This window comes from Sus scrofa, chromosome 1 (genome assembly GCF_000003025.6).
Source record: "Sus scrofa isolate TJ Tabasco breed Duroc chromosome 1, Sscrofa11.1, whole genome shotgun sequence".
NCBI lineage: Eukaryota > Metazoa > Chordata > Mammalia > Artiodactyla > Suidae > Sus > Sus scrofa.
This window is the reverse complement of record NC_010443.5, coordinates 137969719-137984079: the sequence shown is the minus strand read 5'-3', so window position 1 is coordinate 137984079 and position 14361 is coordinate 137969719. Positions and strand designations below refer to the sequence as shown.

The 14361-nt window shown below is 39.7% G+C and overlaps 1 protein-coding gene across 6 annotated transcripts in view; it reads left to right on the top strand.

Annotated features, from left to right (window-relative positions):
• TTC23 (tetratricopeptide repeat domain 23) overlaps nucleotides 1-14361 on the top strand; it is a 126305-nt gene that overhangs the window by 13122 nt on the left and 98822 nt on the right. For all 6 annotated transcript variants that reach the window (XM_021098378.1, XM_021098398.1, XM_013993223.2 and 3 more), the window contains exons 2-3: nucleotides 6455-6654; nucleotides 13621-13744. In XM_021098378.1, the coding sequence (XP_020954037.1) occupies nucleotides 6475-6654; nucleotides 13621-13744 (304 nt within the window). In that variant the 5' untranslated portion in view covers nucleotides 6455-6474. The remainder of the gene's footprint in view (nucleotides 1-6454; nucleotides 6655-13620; nucleotides 13745-14361) is intronic.

The following is a 14361-nucleotide window of genomic DNA, read 5'->3' as shown; positions in this document are numbered from 1 at the left end:
TTAGCTATTCTAGGTCTCTTACATTTCTATAGGAATTTAAGATCAAGCTCTGGGGAAGTGGTGGAAAGCAGCAAGAATTTTGATAGGGGTTACAGTAAATCTATAGATCAACATTTGGGAAGTATTGCTGTCTTGATAATATTAAGCCTTCTAATCCATAAACATGAAATGTCCCTCCATTTACAATGTTTTTCAGTATAAAAGGCTTGAGGTTTTATTGTTAACTTTTTTCCTATTTTATTCTCTTTGATGCTATTGTAAAAATGTTTTCTTAATTTCATTTTCAGATTGATAGAAATACCATTTTTGTTTATTTTGTATCCTACAACCTTGCTGAAATTGTTGAGTAGGTCTAATAGGTTTTTAATATTGTTTTTGTTTTCTTTTTCATTTTGTTTTTCTGTGTGGATCCCTTAGAATTTTCTATGTATAGAATCATGTCATCTGATAATAAAGTTTTATTTCTTCTTTTAAATCTGCATACCTTTTATTTTTATTTATTTAGTCTTTTCTAGGGCTGCACCCATGGCATATGGAGGTTCCCAGGCTAGGGGTCTAATCAGAACTGTAGCCGCCAGCCTATGCCATAGCTACAGCAACGCAGGAGCCGAGCCTCGTCTGTGACCTACACCACAGCTCACGGCAACACAGGATCCTTAACCCACTGAATGAGGCCAAGGATCGAACCTGCAACCTCATGGTTCCTAGTTGGATCCGTTAACCACTGAGCCACGACGGAAACTCCCATATCTTTTATTTCTTATTATTCTGGCTAGAACAACCTTTGCAATATTGAGTACAAGTGGTGAGAGCAGATGTCCTTGCCTTGTTTTCATCCTTAGGGTGAAAGCATTCAAACATTCACCATTAAATGTGATATTAGCCTTAGATTTTTAAAATCAAGTGTTTATCAGCTTTTTATCATGTTGAAGAAATTTTTAAACATAAGTGAGTGTTGAATTTTGCCAAATGATTTTTCTGCATCTATCAAGGTGATTGTGCAGTTTTTGTCCTCATATTCTCTTCATATGATATGCTACATTAGTTATTTCAGATGTTAAACACACCTTACATTTTTAGGATAAATCTCCCTCAGTCACAATGTATAATCCTTTTTATATGTTGCTAGGTTTGGTTTGCTAATATTTTGTTGAGGATTTTTTTGTGTCTGTATTTATTAAGGGAATTAATTTGTTGTTTTGTGTTTCTTTATCTGATATAAGGATAATAATGGCCTCATAGAGTAAGTTGGAAAGGGTTCTTTCCTCTTTTTTCTAATAGAGTTTACAAAAGATGCATATTGTTTTTTTCCATGAAAGGTTTAGTAGAATTCACAACTGAAATTGTCTAGGTCTGGGCTTAACTTTGTGTAAATATTTTAAATTACTAATTTAATTTATTTACTTGTTATATTTCTATTCATATTTTCTCTTTCCTTTTTATTCAGTTTTGGTATTTTGTATCTTTGTAGAATGTTCTTCCATTTCATGGCTTTTTCATGCCTCAGCTTATATATGGGCAAGGTTGGTTTTTAACTAGTACACTCTCAAATAGCCATAATGGTTGTTATTTCCTACGAGCTACTACCCTGAGGGCTCCTGCCCCTCCTCAAGCCTCCCTACAGCTCCCCACAAGTCAGCACCCAAAGGCTAACACCTGGAACAGCAGTGGACATTCAGAACCAAGCTCCAGCATAGTTGCCATTTTTACAGTCTGGTTGGTCCTCCTACTATACCAGTTATTAAATTTTGAACATCACTTCTTAGAAATGGAAGACTGAGACCCCCCACCCCCACCCCATCCCACTTCAGACCTCTACTTTCTCCCACTTTGATCTAGGGCTGATCATGTGCTTCGGCATTCTACTGGACATGTCTGATAGAAGGAATAGCATCAATTGATTGGGTATGTCTGACTGGCAGTTATGGGCACTAATTGAGAGGTGGGAGAAACTGAACCCAAAAGCATGGTGTGTGGGGCCTGGGCTGGTTTCTAATGGAAACTTAAATCCCAACTATGTCTATTACAAAGAAAAGAAAAGTGGCTGATGATAAGCATGTAGCTCAAAGTAAGTAAACTGAAGAGTGTTTCTTTGTGCTGTAAGTGTTATTATATGGTGCTACACACATTGAAACAGACACATACTTAAAGCAAAGTCACTGATTCAAATGCTTCCAGAAGCCAGGCAAATAACATTCCTCATTTGATTGATTCATAGATGCACATTCTTTTGGCATTTAAAACATCTCTGAAACTGGAATGCATGTCACAACTGATGGCAAGTGTTTATTGGCAGTGTTGTTTCTGTCATAGTGGTTACAAAATACTAGTGTGTCTTATAATCAGATGTTTTAGATTGTATTAAATTCAGGAAATGAGTGGCAAGTGACATGGGTCAGGAAAATCTCATCCTTTTACATCAGCTTTGCACTTTGAAAGAGAGGTATGGATACAGGGACCTATTCTTCTACAGTGAGAAAAACAACACAGGAGCGATGACAAATGCAACCACTTCTTGTTTCTATGTCCAGGAGCCAATAGAGAGCGGTAGCAACTGCAGACTGGAGAGTGCATCCTACCTCCAGGGGCAGCTGCTTCTCTCCCCCCGCCAACCTTCCCCGGGCTAGTTTTTGCATGTGGTGACATAGGCTCAGTGTCAACAGATGTTAGGAGTTTTCAAAGGAAGCAAGAAATCCAGAAATCTACATCTTTATGTGAAACTTCTAATTTTTTTAAAAATTTTAAAATCATCTGGCCAAAAAGAAAAAAGGAAAACAAGGGGTAAAGGGGCGAGATCCAACCTGTGAGCACTCAGGTAATAACCTCTGTTTTAAGGATTCAGTATTAAGAGTCAGTGCGAGGAGTTACTGCTGTGGTACAATGGGATCGGATGCACCTCTGCAGTGCCAGGATATAAGTTCAATACCCAGCCTGGCACAGTGAATTAAAGGATCTGGCATTGCTGTGGTGTAAGTCGCAGCTGCAGCCAAGATCTGATCCCTGGCCAGAAACTCCATGTGCTTTGGGGTGGCCAAAAAAGAAAAAAAATAAGAGAGAAGGCATGAGACAAACTAAAAGTTATGCCAAAAAGAAAAAAAAAGGAAAAATCAATTTCAAAGTTTAACACTAGGTTCAGAGGCCCAGAAGAGCAATTATTGCAAGACATATTACATATATAGTTTTTAAAATTTCCTCTTTGCTTCCCCTAAATAGAAGATAAGAAAGCATGGTAAAATTTGTTGAAGATGTTGTGTTTCCTGATTATAAAAATATGTGGTTACTTTAAAATTGCATTCTTAGGTTTACACAGCAAAAACATTTGTTCCTTAATACTATAGATTATGACCAATGAGAGGAAGAAGAACGTGGTGAGAAACCACCAAATTATTAGAAGACTAGGGTCCTGATTCTGGCCACACAACATAGGGCAAGTAATTGAGCATCTCTCAGCTTCATTGTCTTCATTTATAAAATAGGGGTAATCATACTCGCTTCTGTGGTAAGGGGCCAAATGAGGTAAAATATGTGAAAGTATAAAGTGTTATATAAATGTCTGTTATTGGTATTGCCCATATTACATGAGTATTTGGGATAGCACAAATTCTGGAATCTCAGATTCCCCATCCCAAGCTACTGCTCTTTCTCTAGACCACAGCACCTATTGTATTGGTTGTCTCATAAGCCAATGGGTTGAGTAAATGAGGAAGCTTAAGGCAAGAGATTATTATAAGGAAAGTCAGCCAACATCTTAGAATCTAAGATAGCACTGAACCTCTGTACAGTATGATTTAGGCAGAGCTTAGATGTTGAACTTGAAGAATTGGCCTTTCACATTTTGAAGGGCTATTCAGGAATGAGAGATTCACCTGGATTATAGATTAGTCTCTATATCTTTCTAACAGCTTGACCAAAGGCTAGTTCCTTCTCTCTGTGTTTGATATTTTCATCCTATATTGTTTTATGAAGCAAAGAAAAGCATCTACTTTCTTCTTGGTGAAAATGTATAGCTCTATTTTGGGTTATTAAGGAGTGGACACACTTTGCCTTGGTAACTATATCTAGTCTAACTGCTTCAGCACTTGCCTCTAGTCATCTCAGATCTTATTTGGAAGTAATCATGGAATAAGATAATTTTTTAGAAGGAAATGAAAAACTATTATCTTCTAAAAGGTGTCATTAAGAAGTAATGACCTGTTTCTAACTACTAAGTTGAATATTCTTATATAAACTTTCTTCCATAACCTCCAGTTCAACCTGGCTGAGACCAGATTGTTTGTTTGTTTGTTTTAATCAAAATGATCATTGCCCTCTATCTCACTAATTCCGTTCATGACTTCACCATTTTTAAAGGTTGGTAAACTTTTTCTGTGAAGGGACAGATAGTAAATATTTTAGGCTGTGAGGGCTGTAGGGTTTCTGATACAGCTATGCACTTCTGGGTATTGTGAAAGCAACCATAGACAACATGGAAATGAACAAACAGGGCCATGTTCCAATAAAGCTTTACTTCTAAAAACAAACCAAACAGAGTTTGTCCTATGGCTAAAGTGTGCCAAGCCCAATTCTAGAGTCTCAGGATGAAAATATCGAGAGTTAGTCTTGATTGACCCCCTTCTTTAATTTTTATATCCAAGCAGCTCTCAATTTACAATAATTATCCCTTTCTGTAATTCCCCTCACCCTTCCCCTCACTTCCCTTCCCACTGCTACTATAGACCTGAGCTCATTTTGTACAACTACAGTAACATAATCAGTGATTTTTTTTTTCCATTTTTTTTTTCAACTAGTGGTAAGAAGATGTATTTAGGACCATATTCATTTTCTGGAGAGGTATCAGAATTTCTTGGGGGAAGTTTTTTTGTTTGTTTGTTTTTTGACTGCATCTGTGGCATATGGAAATTCCTGGGCCAGGGATTGAATCTGAGCCATAGCTGTGACCTACCCCACAGCTGAGGCAACACTGGGTCCTTAACCCACTGCACCACAGCAGGAACTCCTCTTGGGGGAATTTTTAAGTAACATATTTTTAGGGAAAATGTCTATTTTGTCAGAATAGAAACTGTAGAATATAAAACTTGGTGAAATCTTCTTGAGCAATGATGGGTTCCTGGTTAAAAATGGTCATGAAACATCACTCTAATTTAGAAATTCCCGGAGTACACAGTGCTTATATTTGGGGATGCCTAATGTGATGTTAGGTGGAGGAGCACAAACTCTTTAAAAATTAATATTTGTTTTTATTTTGTATTAGGAGAAAATATAACATCAAACTTATAATGTCATTTATCACTTATTAGGATGAAGCTAAAGTATTTAGGCTTTTAGAAAGTGTGTGAATTTAAAGAAAAAGTTAACAAAATTGCAGGCAAAGTACTGCTATGATAAAAGTCAAGCTGGCACTAGAATATCCGCAGTTTAAAATCACTTTGCCTCCTGTAGTTTCCATTATAATATATTTGTCTACTAGTTACAGATCAGTCTTATAGGAGCATTTTCATTATCTTCAGGGGCTTACCACTCACTACCTGCTAATAGTCAATCAGACTATTAGTCTAAAATCAATATCTTCTAAATGTAGCTCCAACCTTCCATTTTCCTCTACTTCAAGAGTCTCCCGAATAATGCTCAAAAATGTAATTGCATAAGATTTAATAGATTCTCTAGAAAAAGATTTCATGGTCAAAAATGTTAGGGAAAGTGCCGCATAGTATACCCATCTGTAGTATATTCACAAGGAATTATACTACATTAAAGCCTTTGACAAAAGATAAACCTATTCATGTTTATCTATTTACTTGCTCCTAGAACCCTACTTTTTTGGAACCAATATTTGTGTTTCCCAGCTTATTTGATCATCTTTGTCAATAACCTACCCTCATAGATTGTGCATTAATGCCTTGTAACTCTGGTGTTGCCACAAGCTGTGGCATAGGTCGCAGACTCACCTCCAATTTGGTGGTGCTGTGGCTGTGGCATAGGCCTGCAGCTGCAGCTCCAGTTCAGCCCCTAGCTGGGAACTTCCACATGCCATGGGTGTGGCCCTAAAAAAAAACACACACAAAAAAACAAACCTTGAAATCAGTTTGAAAGAAATCAGTACTAGCCACTAGGATCTTTTTGCTTTTTTGTTTTCTTTTTTGGTTTCTTTTGGTGGGTTTTTTTTTAAGGGCCCAGCATTGCCACAGCTCTCGGCAATGCCGGACCCTTAATCCACTGAAAGAGGCCAGGGATTGAACCCACATCGTCATGGATAGTAGTCAATTCATTTCTGCTAAGCCACGATGGGAACTCCCTAAGATCTTTTTGGATAGAATGTTACTTATTTCAAAGAAGCCATGGGTATAGTGTTGAAATTTTCTTAGATGCTATCATCAATTTCTGGGGAAAATATGTGTTTCTGAAAATAACGGTGGGAATTATCATTAACACCTTTGTTTTCTTATTTACAAATTAGGAGATAATGTATATAAAAATATGCAAGAATCACAAGAAACCCACATATCCAACCACCTGGATGAAATCGTTGCTGCCGTCAGCATAACACCTAGAGAGAAGCTCCAAAACAAGCTGCCTCAAACAGTACTGTTCCAGCCTCCTCGAGAGAAACTACACTTCTGTGAAGAGAAAGCGAGGTCCTATGCCAGCAGTCACGAGGTAAGGAGCCATTCTGTGGTAATTGAGAAGTAGGATATTTTAGGTTACATTCCTACTCTCAGGAGTTTTGGTGCAAGTGAATATAGAAGATGGAGCCTTTACCATAGCATGAATGTAGCACCTCAGGGCTCCAGGCCCAGCACTTGGCACAGTCAAAACTATGTTTGTTGAATGAATGCACAAATCAACAAACAAGTCTGCCCTGACCTTTGACAAGTGTATATTAGACTGGTTGTGGATTTGACCTACTACAGTTATTTCCACTCAGTCAATAGATATTTATTGGGCTCCTCCTGTGGGCCAGGTCTCAGCACTGGAATACAACACAGAACTGATGAAGCTTCTGCTCTCATGGAGCTTGTATTTCTTAGGTTCTTAATCTTCTTGTTCTCTGCATACTTCTTTCCCATCTCCAAAGTTTTATTCATTTATTCAATATGCATTTATCTGCCACCTTTTATGTGTCAGGCTCTATTTGTCCATTTATTTATTTCACAAAGATTTACTATACACCTAATATGTGCCAGGTGCTGTGTGGGTGCTGAGGGTACAGATGGGAAAGCCACAGCCTCTGCCTCAGAGGGACTTACCATCTGGTTGGAGAGATAGGTGGTAATGGTAGTCAGTATAAGTTCTATGACAGACACAAACTCAGGTAATACAGGTGCAAAACTACAGATGCAAAATGTGGGGAGTGAAGGGAAGAGGGGTGGGAAGAGACCTTGGAGTTGGTGGTGTGACAGCAGTTAAAGCATGCTTCTGGGGATGAAGGTTACTTGGACTGCACTGATAACAGTGCCTAGGAGGTGGCCAGGTAAGAGAGCAGGCAGTAGTGTTCTGGGCAGAGGTCACAGATGCGCTTGAGTGGAGCATCTGAGGGCACACAGCCTGTTAGGGAAGAAACTATAAGTGACTGTCTGGGGTGCAGGTTTTAATTACACAGGGCAGGAAATGAGGTTGCATTAGGGACAGGAGCTGGGGCCCAGAGGTTGTTTGGCACCCAGGGAAAGTTTAGATTTTTTTCCTGAGGGTTCTGGAAACTATCATAGGATTATAAGCAGAAGAGTGCCATAAGCAAGTTTGAGTTTCTGGACCTTAGACCTCGGGTAACTGAGTAAAGGAGGAAGAGAAAGGAGGTAAACTGGAAGAGGAGGGGGGCAGTTCAGAAGATTTTTACAATAATTCTGATAAGGGATTATGAGAGCTAAATTATAGCAGAGTCAGTAGAAATGCGAAATCTTTTGATAAGAATTTGGAAGTAGTGAAACCTGACATCTGAGGGGATGGAGAGGCAAGAGTGAGCCCCAGAGAGTGTGAGCAACTCCTGACTTAGGTCTCAGCCAGCCTGGTTGACCAAGGGTTGCCCTTTGTTATTGTAATGAATAGAGGAAGAAGAGCAGGATTATGGAGAGGAGGTGTGAATTTGGTTTTGAATGTATGCTTATGTATTATGCAGCAGATATTTACCACTGGATATGTGCCAGGCCTTCTCCAAGGTGAAGTAGGCCTTTCCTGGCAGCCTTTCTCAACTACAGTTCCACAAGAGAATTAAGCCCTAGTGTCCCAAGGCATTTGGTGTTTGTAAGGAATTAACTCCTTTTCTGTGCATCTGGAATGGTTCCAAAGCATTTTCTGTCTTCTGCAGTTCAGATGAGGAACCCCTGGATTCAGCAGTGAATAGAACAGGCAGCTCGCATGCCCTCATGCAGCTGAGAGGCAGTCGATATTGGAAATAATCCAGCTAACTAGAGGTTGTACCAGGTGCTCCAGAGGGCATAAGAGTGGGCCTGTCTTAGGTAAGGGAGCTGACACCTGAAGAGGGGAAGGGAACCAGCATGGAAGAGCCAAGGGAAAGAAGTTCTAGGGAGAAGAAACAGCACACATAACATTCACAAATATGGCGTAGCATGACTATGTTTGAAGTGATGAGAGGAAGCTTCAGGGTGATGTGACATGCAGTTGGAGAAGCAGCTCTCTTGGGGCCTTGCAGGTCTCAAGTTAAGTGCCCTAGAAAGCCTTTTAAATGTTTTTAGGAAAGTATTAACATGACATACTTTGCTTCTTAAAATACCATTCTTCAGTAAGTTTTTACTTTAAAATACTCTCAGACTTACAGAAAAGTTATTAAATATAGCAATTGTTAACATTTACTTAATTTCTTTATTTTTAATTCTTTCTTTCATGATTTTTCTGAATACCTGGAAGTTACAAATATATTGTTCTTTACCCCTAAAGACGTCAGTGCATATTTCCCAGGAATAAAGGATATTCTCCTACATAGCCACAGTACAATGATTGAAATTGGGAAATTAATATTGGTACATGGAATTATTTAATCTACAAACTGTACCCATATTTCTCCAATTGTCTCAACATATCTTTTATAGAAAAAAAAAAATCAGGAGTTCCTGTTGTGGCTCAGTGGTTAGTGAATCCGACTAGGAACCATGAGGTTGTGGGCTCGATCCCCGGCCTTGCTCAGTGGGTTAAAAATCCAGCGTTGCTGTGAGCTGTGGTGTACGTTGCAGATGCAGTTCAGATCTGGTGTTGCTGTGGCTCTGGCGTAGGCCGGCGGCTACAGTTCCGATTTGACCCCTAGCCTGGGAACCTCCATATGCCATGAGAAGCAGCCCTAGAAAAGGCAAAAAGAAAAAAAAAAAAAAAAAAATCAGACAGAGCCAAGGTCCAATCCATGAATTGCTTTGACTATAGTTGTTATGCCTCTTTAGTCTCTTGCAATCTATTAGAATATTTTCTCAGCCTGTCTTTATCTTTCATAGTTCTGATATTTGTGAAAAGAACTATATTAGTCTGCTTGGGCTGCCATAGTAGAATACCACAGACTGGGTGGCCTAAGCAACAGAAATTTACTCCTCACGTTCTGAAGGCTGAAAGTCCAAGATCAAGGTGTCAGCAGGGTGGAGTCTGATGAGTGCTGTCCCCTTGGGTGACAGGCTACCACCTCTAATAGTGTCCTCTCGTGGTCTTTTTCTGTGTGGGGGGGTGGGGGAGGGTAAACAAAGGTGTCTTTTCTTATAAGGGCACTAATCCTGCTGGATCAAGGCCCCACCTCTATGACCTCATTTGACCTTAATTACATCCTTAGAGACCCTATCTGCAAATGCCACAATAGGGGCTAGGATTTCAACATATGAATTTGGTGGGGGCCACAAACCTATACTCCAATTACTTTGTAGGATACCTCTCAATTTGAATTTGTCTTGTGTTTCCTTATAATTAGATTCAGATTATGAATCACTCCTGTAAACACTACATAAAACCTCAGGTTTTGCATATCCTTAACCTAATTGTCTTGTTCCTAGGAATTTATTCTAAGAAAATACTTATGGATATGAGCAAACCTATCCGCACAGGATGTGCAGAGAGAAAAAATTTTAAAACATCCTAAGTGATCAATAACTGTGGATTGAATAATGCACTTAGCATATATCCATATAATAAACTACTATGCAGCCATTAAAAATTATTACATAAGGGGAGTTCCCATTGTGGCTCAGAAGGTTAAGAACCCAACTGGATTCCATGAGGATGTGGGTTTGATCCTTGGCCTTGCTCAGTGGGTTAAGGATCCACGTTGCTGTGATGTAGGTCACAGATACACCTTGGATCTGGTGTTACTATGGCTGTGACATAAACCAGCAGCTGCAGTACCAATTTGATCCCTAGCCTAGGAACTTCCATATGCCGCAGGTGCAGCCCTAAAAAGAAAAAAAAATATTGCATAGGAGATGACATGGAGAAATAGTCACAAATTGTTAAAACAAGTTACAAACCCATGTAGCTTATAAGTGTATTTTTTTTTTTCCCTAGGGCTGTACCCGCAGCATATGGAGGTTCCCTGGCTAGGGGTCAAATCAGAGCTGCAGCTGCCAGCCTACGCCAGAGCCACAGCATTGCCAGATCTGAGCTACATCTGTGACCTACACCATAGCTCATGGCAACGCCAGATCCTTAACCTGCTGAGTGAGGCCAGAGATCAAACCCGCAGCCTCATTGTTCCTAGTCAGATTCATTTCTGCTGCACCATGAAGGGAACTCCTATAAGTATATTTTTAAGAAGGAAACATATATAGATAGATTCATAGGAATTAAGACTAAAGAGAGATATAGTTACTTAGTTGCCTCTAAGAGGTGAGATTGCAGGTGATTTTTTATTTTTTTGTTTACCTATATTTTGATAATGAGGATGTATTACTTTTGTAATAAGAAAAATATTAGTATAGAAAAAAAGCTACAACTCCATCTTCCTTCATGAGCCTCCTAAGTCAGAAAAATCAGCTGTCCTATGGTCACCTGTCTAGCTTTGTATTTTTGTCAAGAAGAATGTTGATTCAGGGTGAATGTTTCTAAGCCACACAGGAACTGTGTGGAAGCGCAGGTCCCTTGAGTTTAGGCATTGACCAGGAATGTGTCCTGGGTCTTACCCACAACTCTGTCCTTGTTTTTACCATTTTGCCTCTGCTTTGCCCTTTTAAGCTTTGTTCCTCCCACTTCCTCTTTTGCTATTCCAGCTATCTGTTGCTTTGTCACATTCCAAAACTTAGTGACATAAAACAAAACAACCATTCGTCTTGCTCGGGAACCTACAACTTGTTCAGAGCTGAGTGGGCTCTGGTCAGCCCAGCTTCATGCAGCCTCAGCTGGCCTCAGCAGGGGTGGAGAGTCCAGTGCCACAGTGACCTAGTCCTGTACCTGACTGATCGGGGCTACCATCGGCATCTTTCCCGGTGGGCCTCTCCACAGGACCACTTAGGCTTCCTCATGGAATGGTACTTAGGTTGTTAATCTGTAGGGCTGCCACAGAAAAATACCTCAGACTGGGTGACTTAAACAATGGAAGTTTATTATCTCACAGTTCTGGAGCCTAGAAGTCTAAGGTCAGGTGTTGGCCACATTGATTTCATTCAGAAGCATCTCTCGTTGGCTTGCAGGTGCCTACCCTGGGTCTTTACAAAGTACTTTTCTGCGTGCCCATCCCTAGTGTCTTTTCTCTTCTTATGAGGACACCAGTCATATTAGATTAGGGCCCCATCCTAATGGCCTCATTTTAACTTACTCATCTCTTTAAAGCTGTCTCTCCAGGATGTGGAGGAAAAGGAACTCAAACTGTTGGTGGGAATGTAAGTTGATACAACCCCTAAGAGAACAGTAAGGAGCTTCCTTGAAAAACTAAATATAGAACTGTCATATGATCCAGCAATCCCACTCCTGGCCTATATCTTGAGAAAACCATAATTCAAAAAGATGCATGTACCCCAATGTTAATTGCAGCACTATTTACAATAGCCAAGACATGGAAACTACCTAAATGTCCTTCAACAGAGGAATGGATAAAGATGATATGGTACATACACACACACAATGGAATATTATTCAGCCATGAAAATAATGAAATAATGCCATTTTCAGCAACATGGATGCACCTAGAGATTATTATACTAAGTGAAGTAAGTCAAAGAAAGACAGATATCGGAGTTCCCGTTGTGGCACAGTGGAAATGAATCCATCTAGGAACCATGAGGTTATGGGTTCTATCCTTGGCCTCGCTTAGTGGGTTAAGGATCCAGCATTGCCGTGAGCTGAGGTATAGGTTGCAGACGTGGCTCAGATCTGGCATTGCTATGGCTCTGGAATACACACACACACACACACACACAGCTGCAGCTCCAATTAGACCCTTAGCCTGGGAACCTCCACATGCCGCGGATGTGGCCCTAAAAAGACAAAAGCAAAAAAAAAAAAAAAAAAAAAAAAAAAAGACTGGCAGATATCATTTGAGATCACTAATATGTGGAATCTAAAAAAATGATACGAAAGAACTTACTCACAAAATAGAAATAGACTCAAAGATTTTGAAACCAAAGTTATGGTTACCAGGGGGAAACTTTGAGGAGAGGGATAAATTGGGAGGTTGAGTTTGGGTAGCAGAATTGATGGGTAACAAGGACCTACTATATAACACAGGGATTCTATACTCAATAATCTGTGATGTCCTATATGGGAAAAGAATCTGAAAAATAATGGATATATATATATATATATATGATTCACTTCACTATACATCTGAAACTAACACAACATTTTAAGTCAATCATACTCCAATAAAATTTTTAAAAAACCCATCTTTCCAAATACAGTTATATTCTGAAGTATTTAAACATATGAATTTGGGGGTGAGGGACCCAATTCAGGCCATAACAAGTTCCAAGAGTGAGTATGTAGGAAGGGACAAAATGGAAGCCACCAGTTACTTGAGACCTGGGCCCAGAATGTGGCATCATTTCCTCCATATTTTTTTGGTCTAGCAGTCAGTTATATCCAGATTCAAAGTAAAGAGGACATAGACCACCATCTCTGGATGGAAGGAGTGTCAAAAATTTTGGAGCTGTAGTTTAAAACTACCAGCCTTGCTTCAAGTAATACTTCTGTTCTAAACTGACCTGGAGCTGGAATCCACAGTTCGCTATTCTCTTTGTCCTGGCACTGAATGAAAATGTGCTTCCTTCTCCTTTAATGAAATCTTTTGTAAAGTCTTACTGACCTCATTTGCTGTGCTAATATCCTAGCTGCTAAAGAAAGTGTATGAATTGAGAACTAGAGAGTGTTAATTGAAAACTACCACCAGTTGCCCACTTGTTGTGCCTGAATATGTCGTAAGCCATTCATTGATGGGCAGCTTCTTTATTCCATTACATTTTTCACTTTGTGCTATAAACTTAAATGTACTACTATAAGTTTTACTTGTTTTTTTTTTTTAATGTATATTGTCTATTCACTCTACTAGATAAAAATAGATCTTTGTTTTGTTCTTCCATGTATCACAAGTGCTTAAAACCATGCCTGGCCCATCATAGACACTCAATAAATGGATATTGAATGGATAAAAGTACAAGTTGATTTCGAGTTTTGTTGTCTAACTGGAAGGCCCATTTTCCCCCCCTGTAGTATAAACAGGCTCTCCAGGAGCTTGTGCGCTGTGTGGCACTGACGAGGATCTGCTACGGTGACTCGCATTGGAAACTGGCTGAGGCACACATTAACCTGGCTCAGGGCTACCTCCAGCTCTCAGGTGAGTCCGTCTTAGACTCAGAGGATCAGCCCATTGGTGTCTGTTCTTTTCCCCAGACTTGACTTGACTTTAGAAGGATTAGGTTTTCTTGGATGTTCTCCTCTCTATACATTGAGCATCCATTTCCTTTCACAAAGAGTCAATAAGATTTTTTGCATATCATATAAAAGAGGAAAAGAATTTTTAGCCCTTTCAGAGCTTTGTTTTTTATGATCTTAAAAGTAGGATTTTTAGGAGATAGTTCAATTGTTAGCTTTTTTTTTTTTTTTTTTTTTTTTTTTTTTTTTTTTTTTTGCTATTTCTTTGGGCCACTCCCGCGGCATATGGAGGTTCCCAGACTAGGAGTCGAATCGGAGCTGTAGCCGCCAGCCCACACCAGAGCCACAGCAACGCCAGATCCGAGCCATGTCTGCAACCTACACCACAGCTCACGGCAATGCCGGATCGTTAACCCACTGAGCAAGGGCAGGGACCGAACCCGCAACCTCATGGTTCCTAGTCGGATTCGTTAACCACTGCGCCATGACGGGAACTCCTCAATTGTTAGCTTTGAAGGCATTGTAGAAATGGCCCAGGGCATAGAATAGCGGCCTAAAATAGGATCCATTCACCTTTGT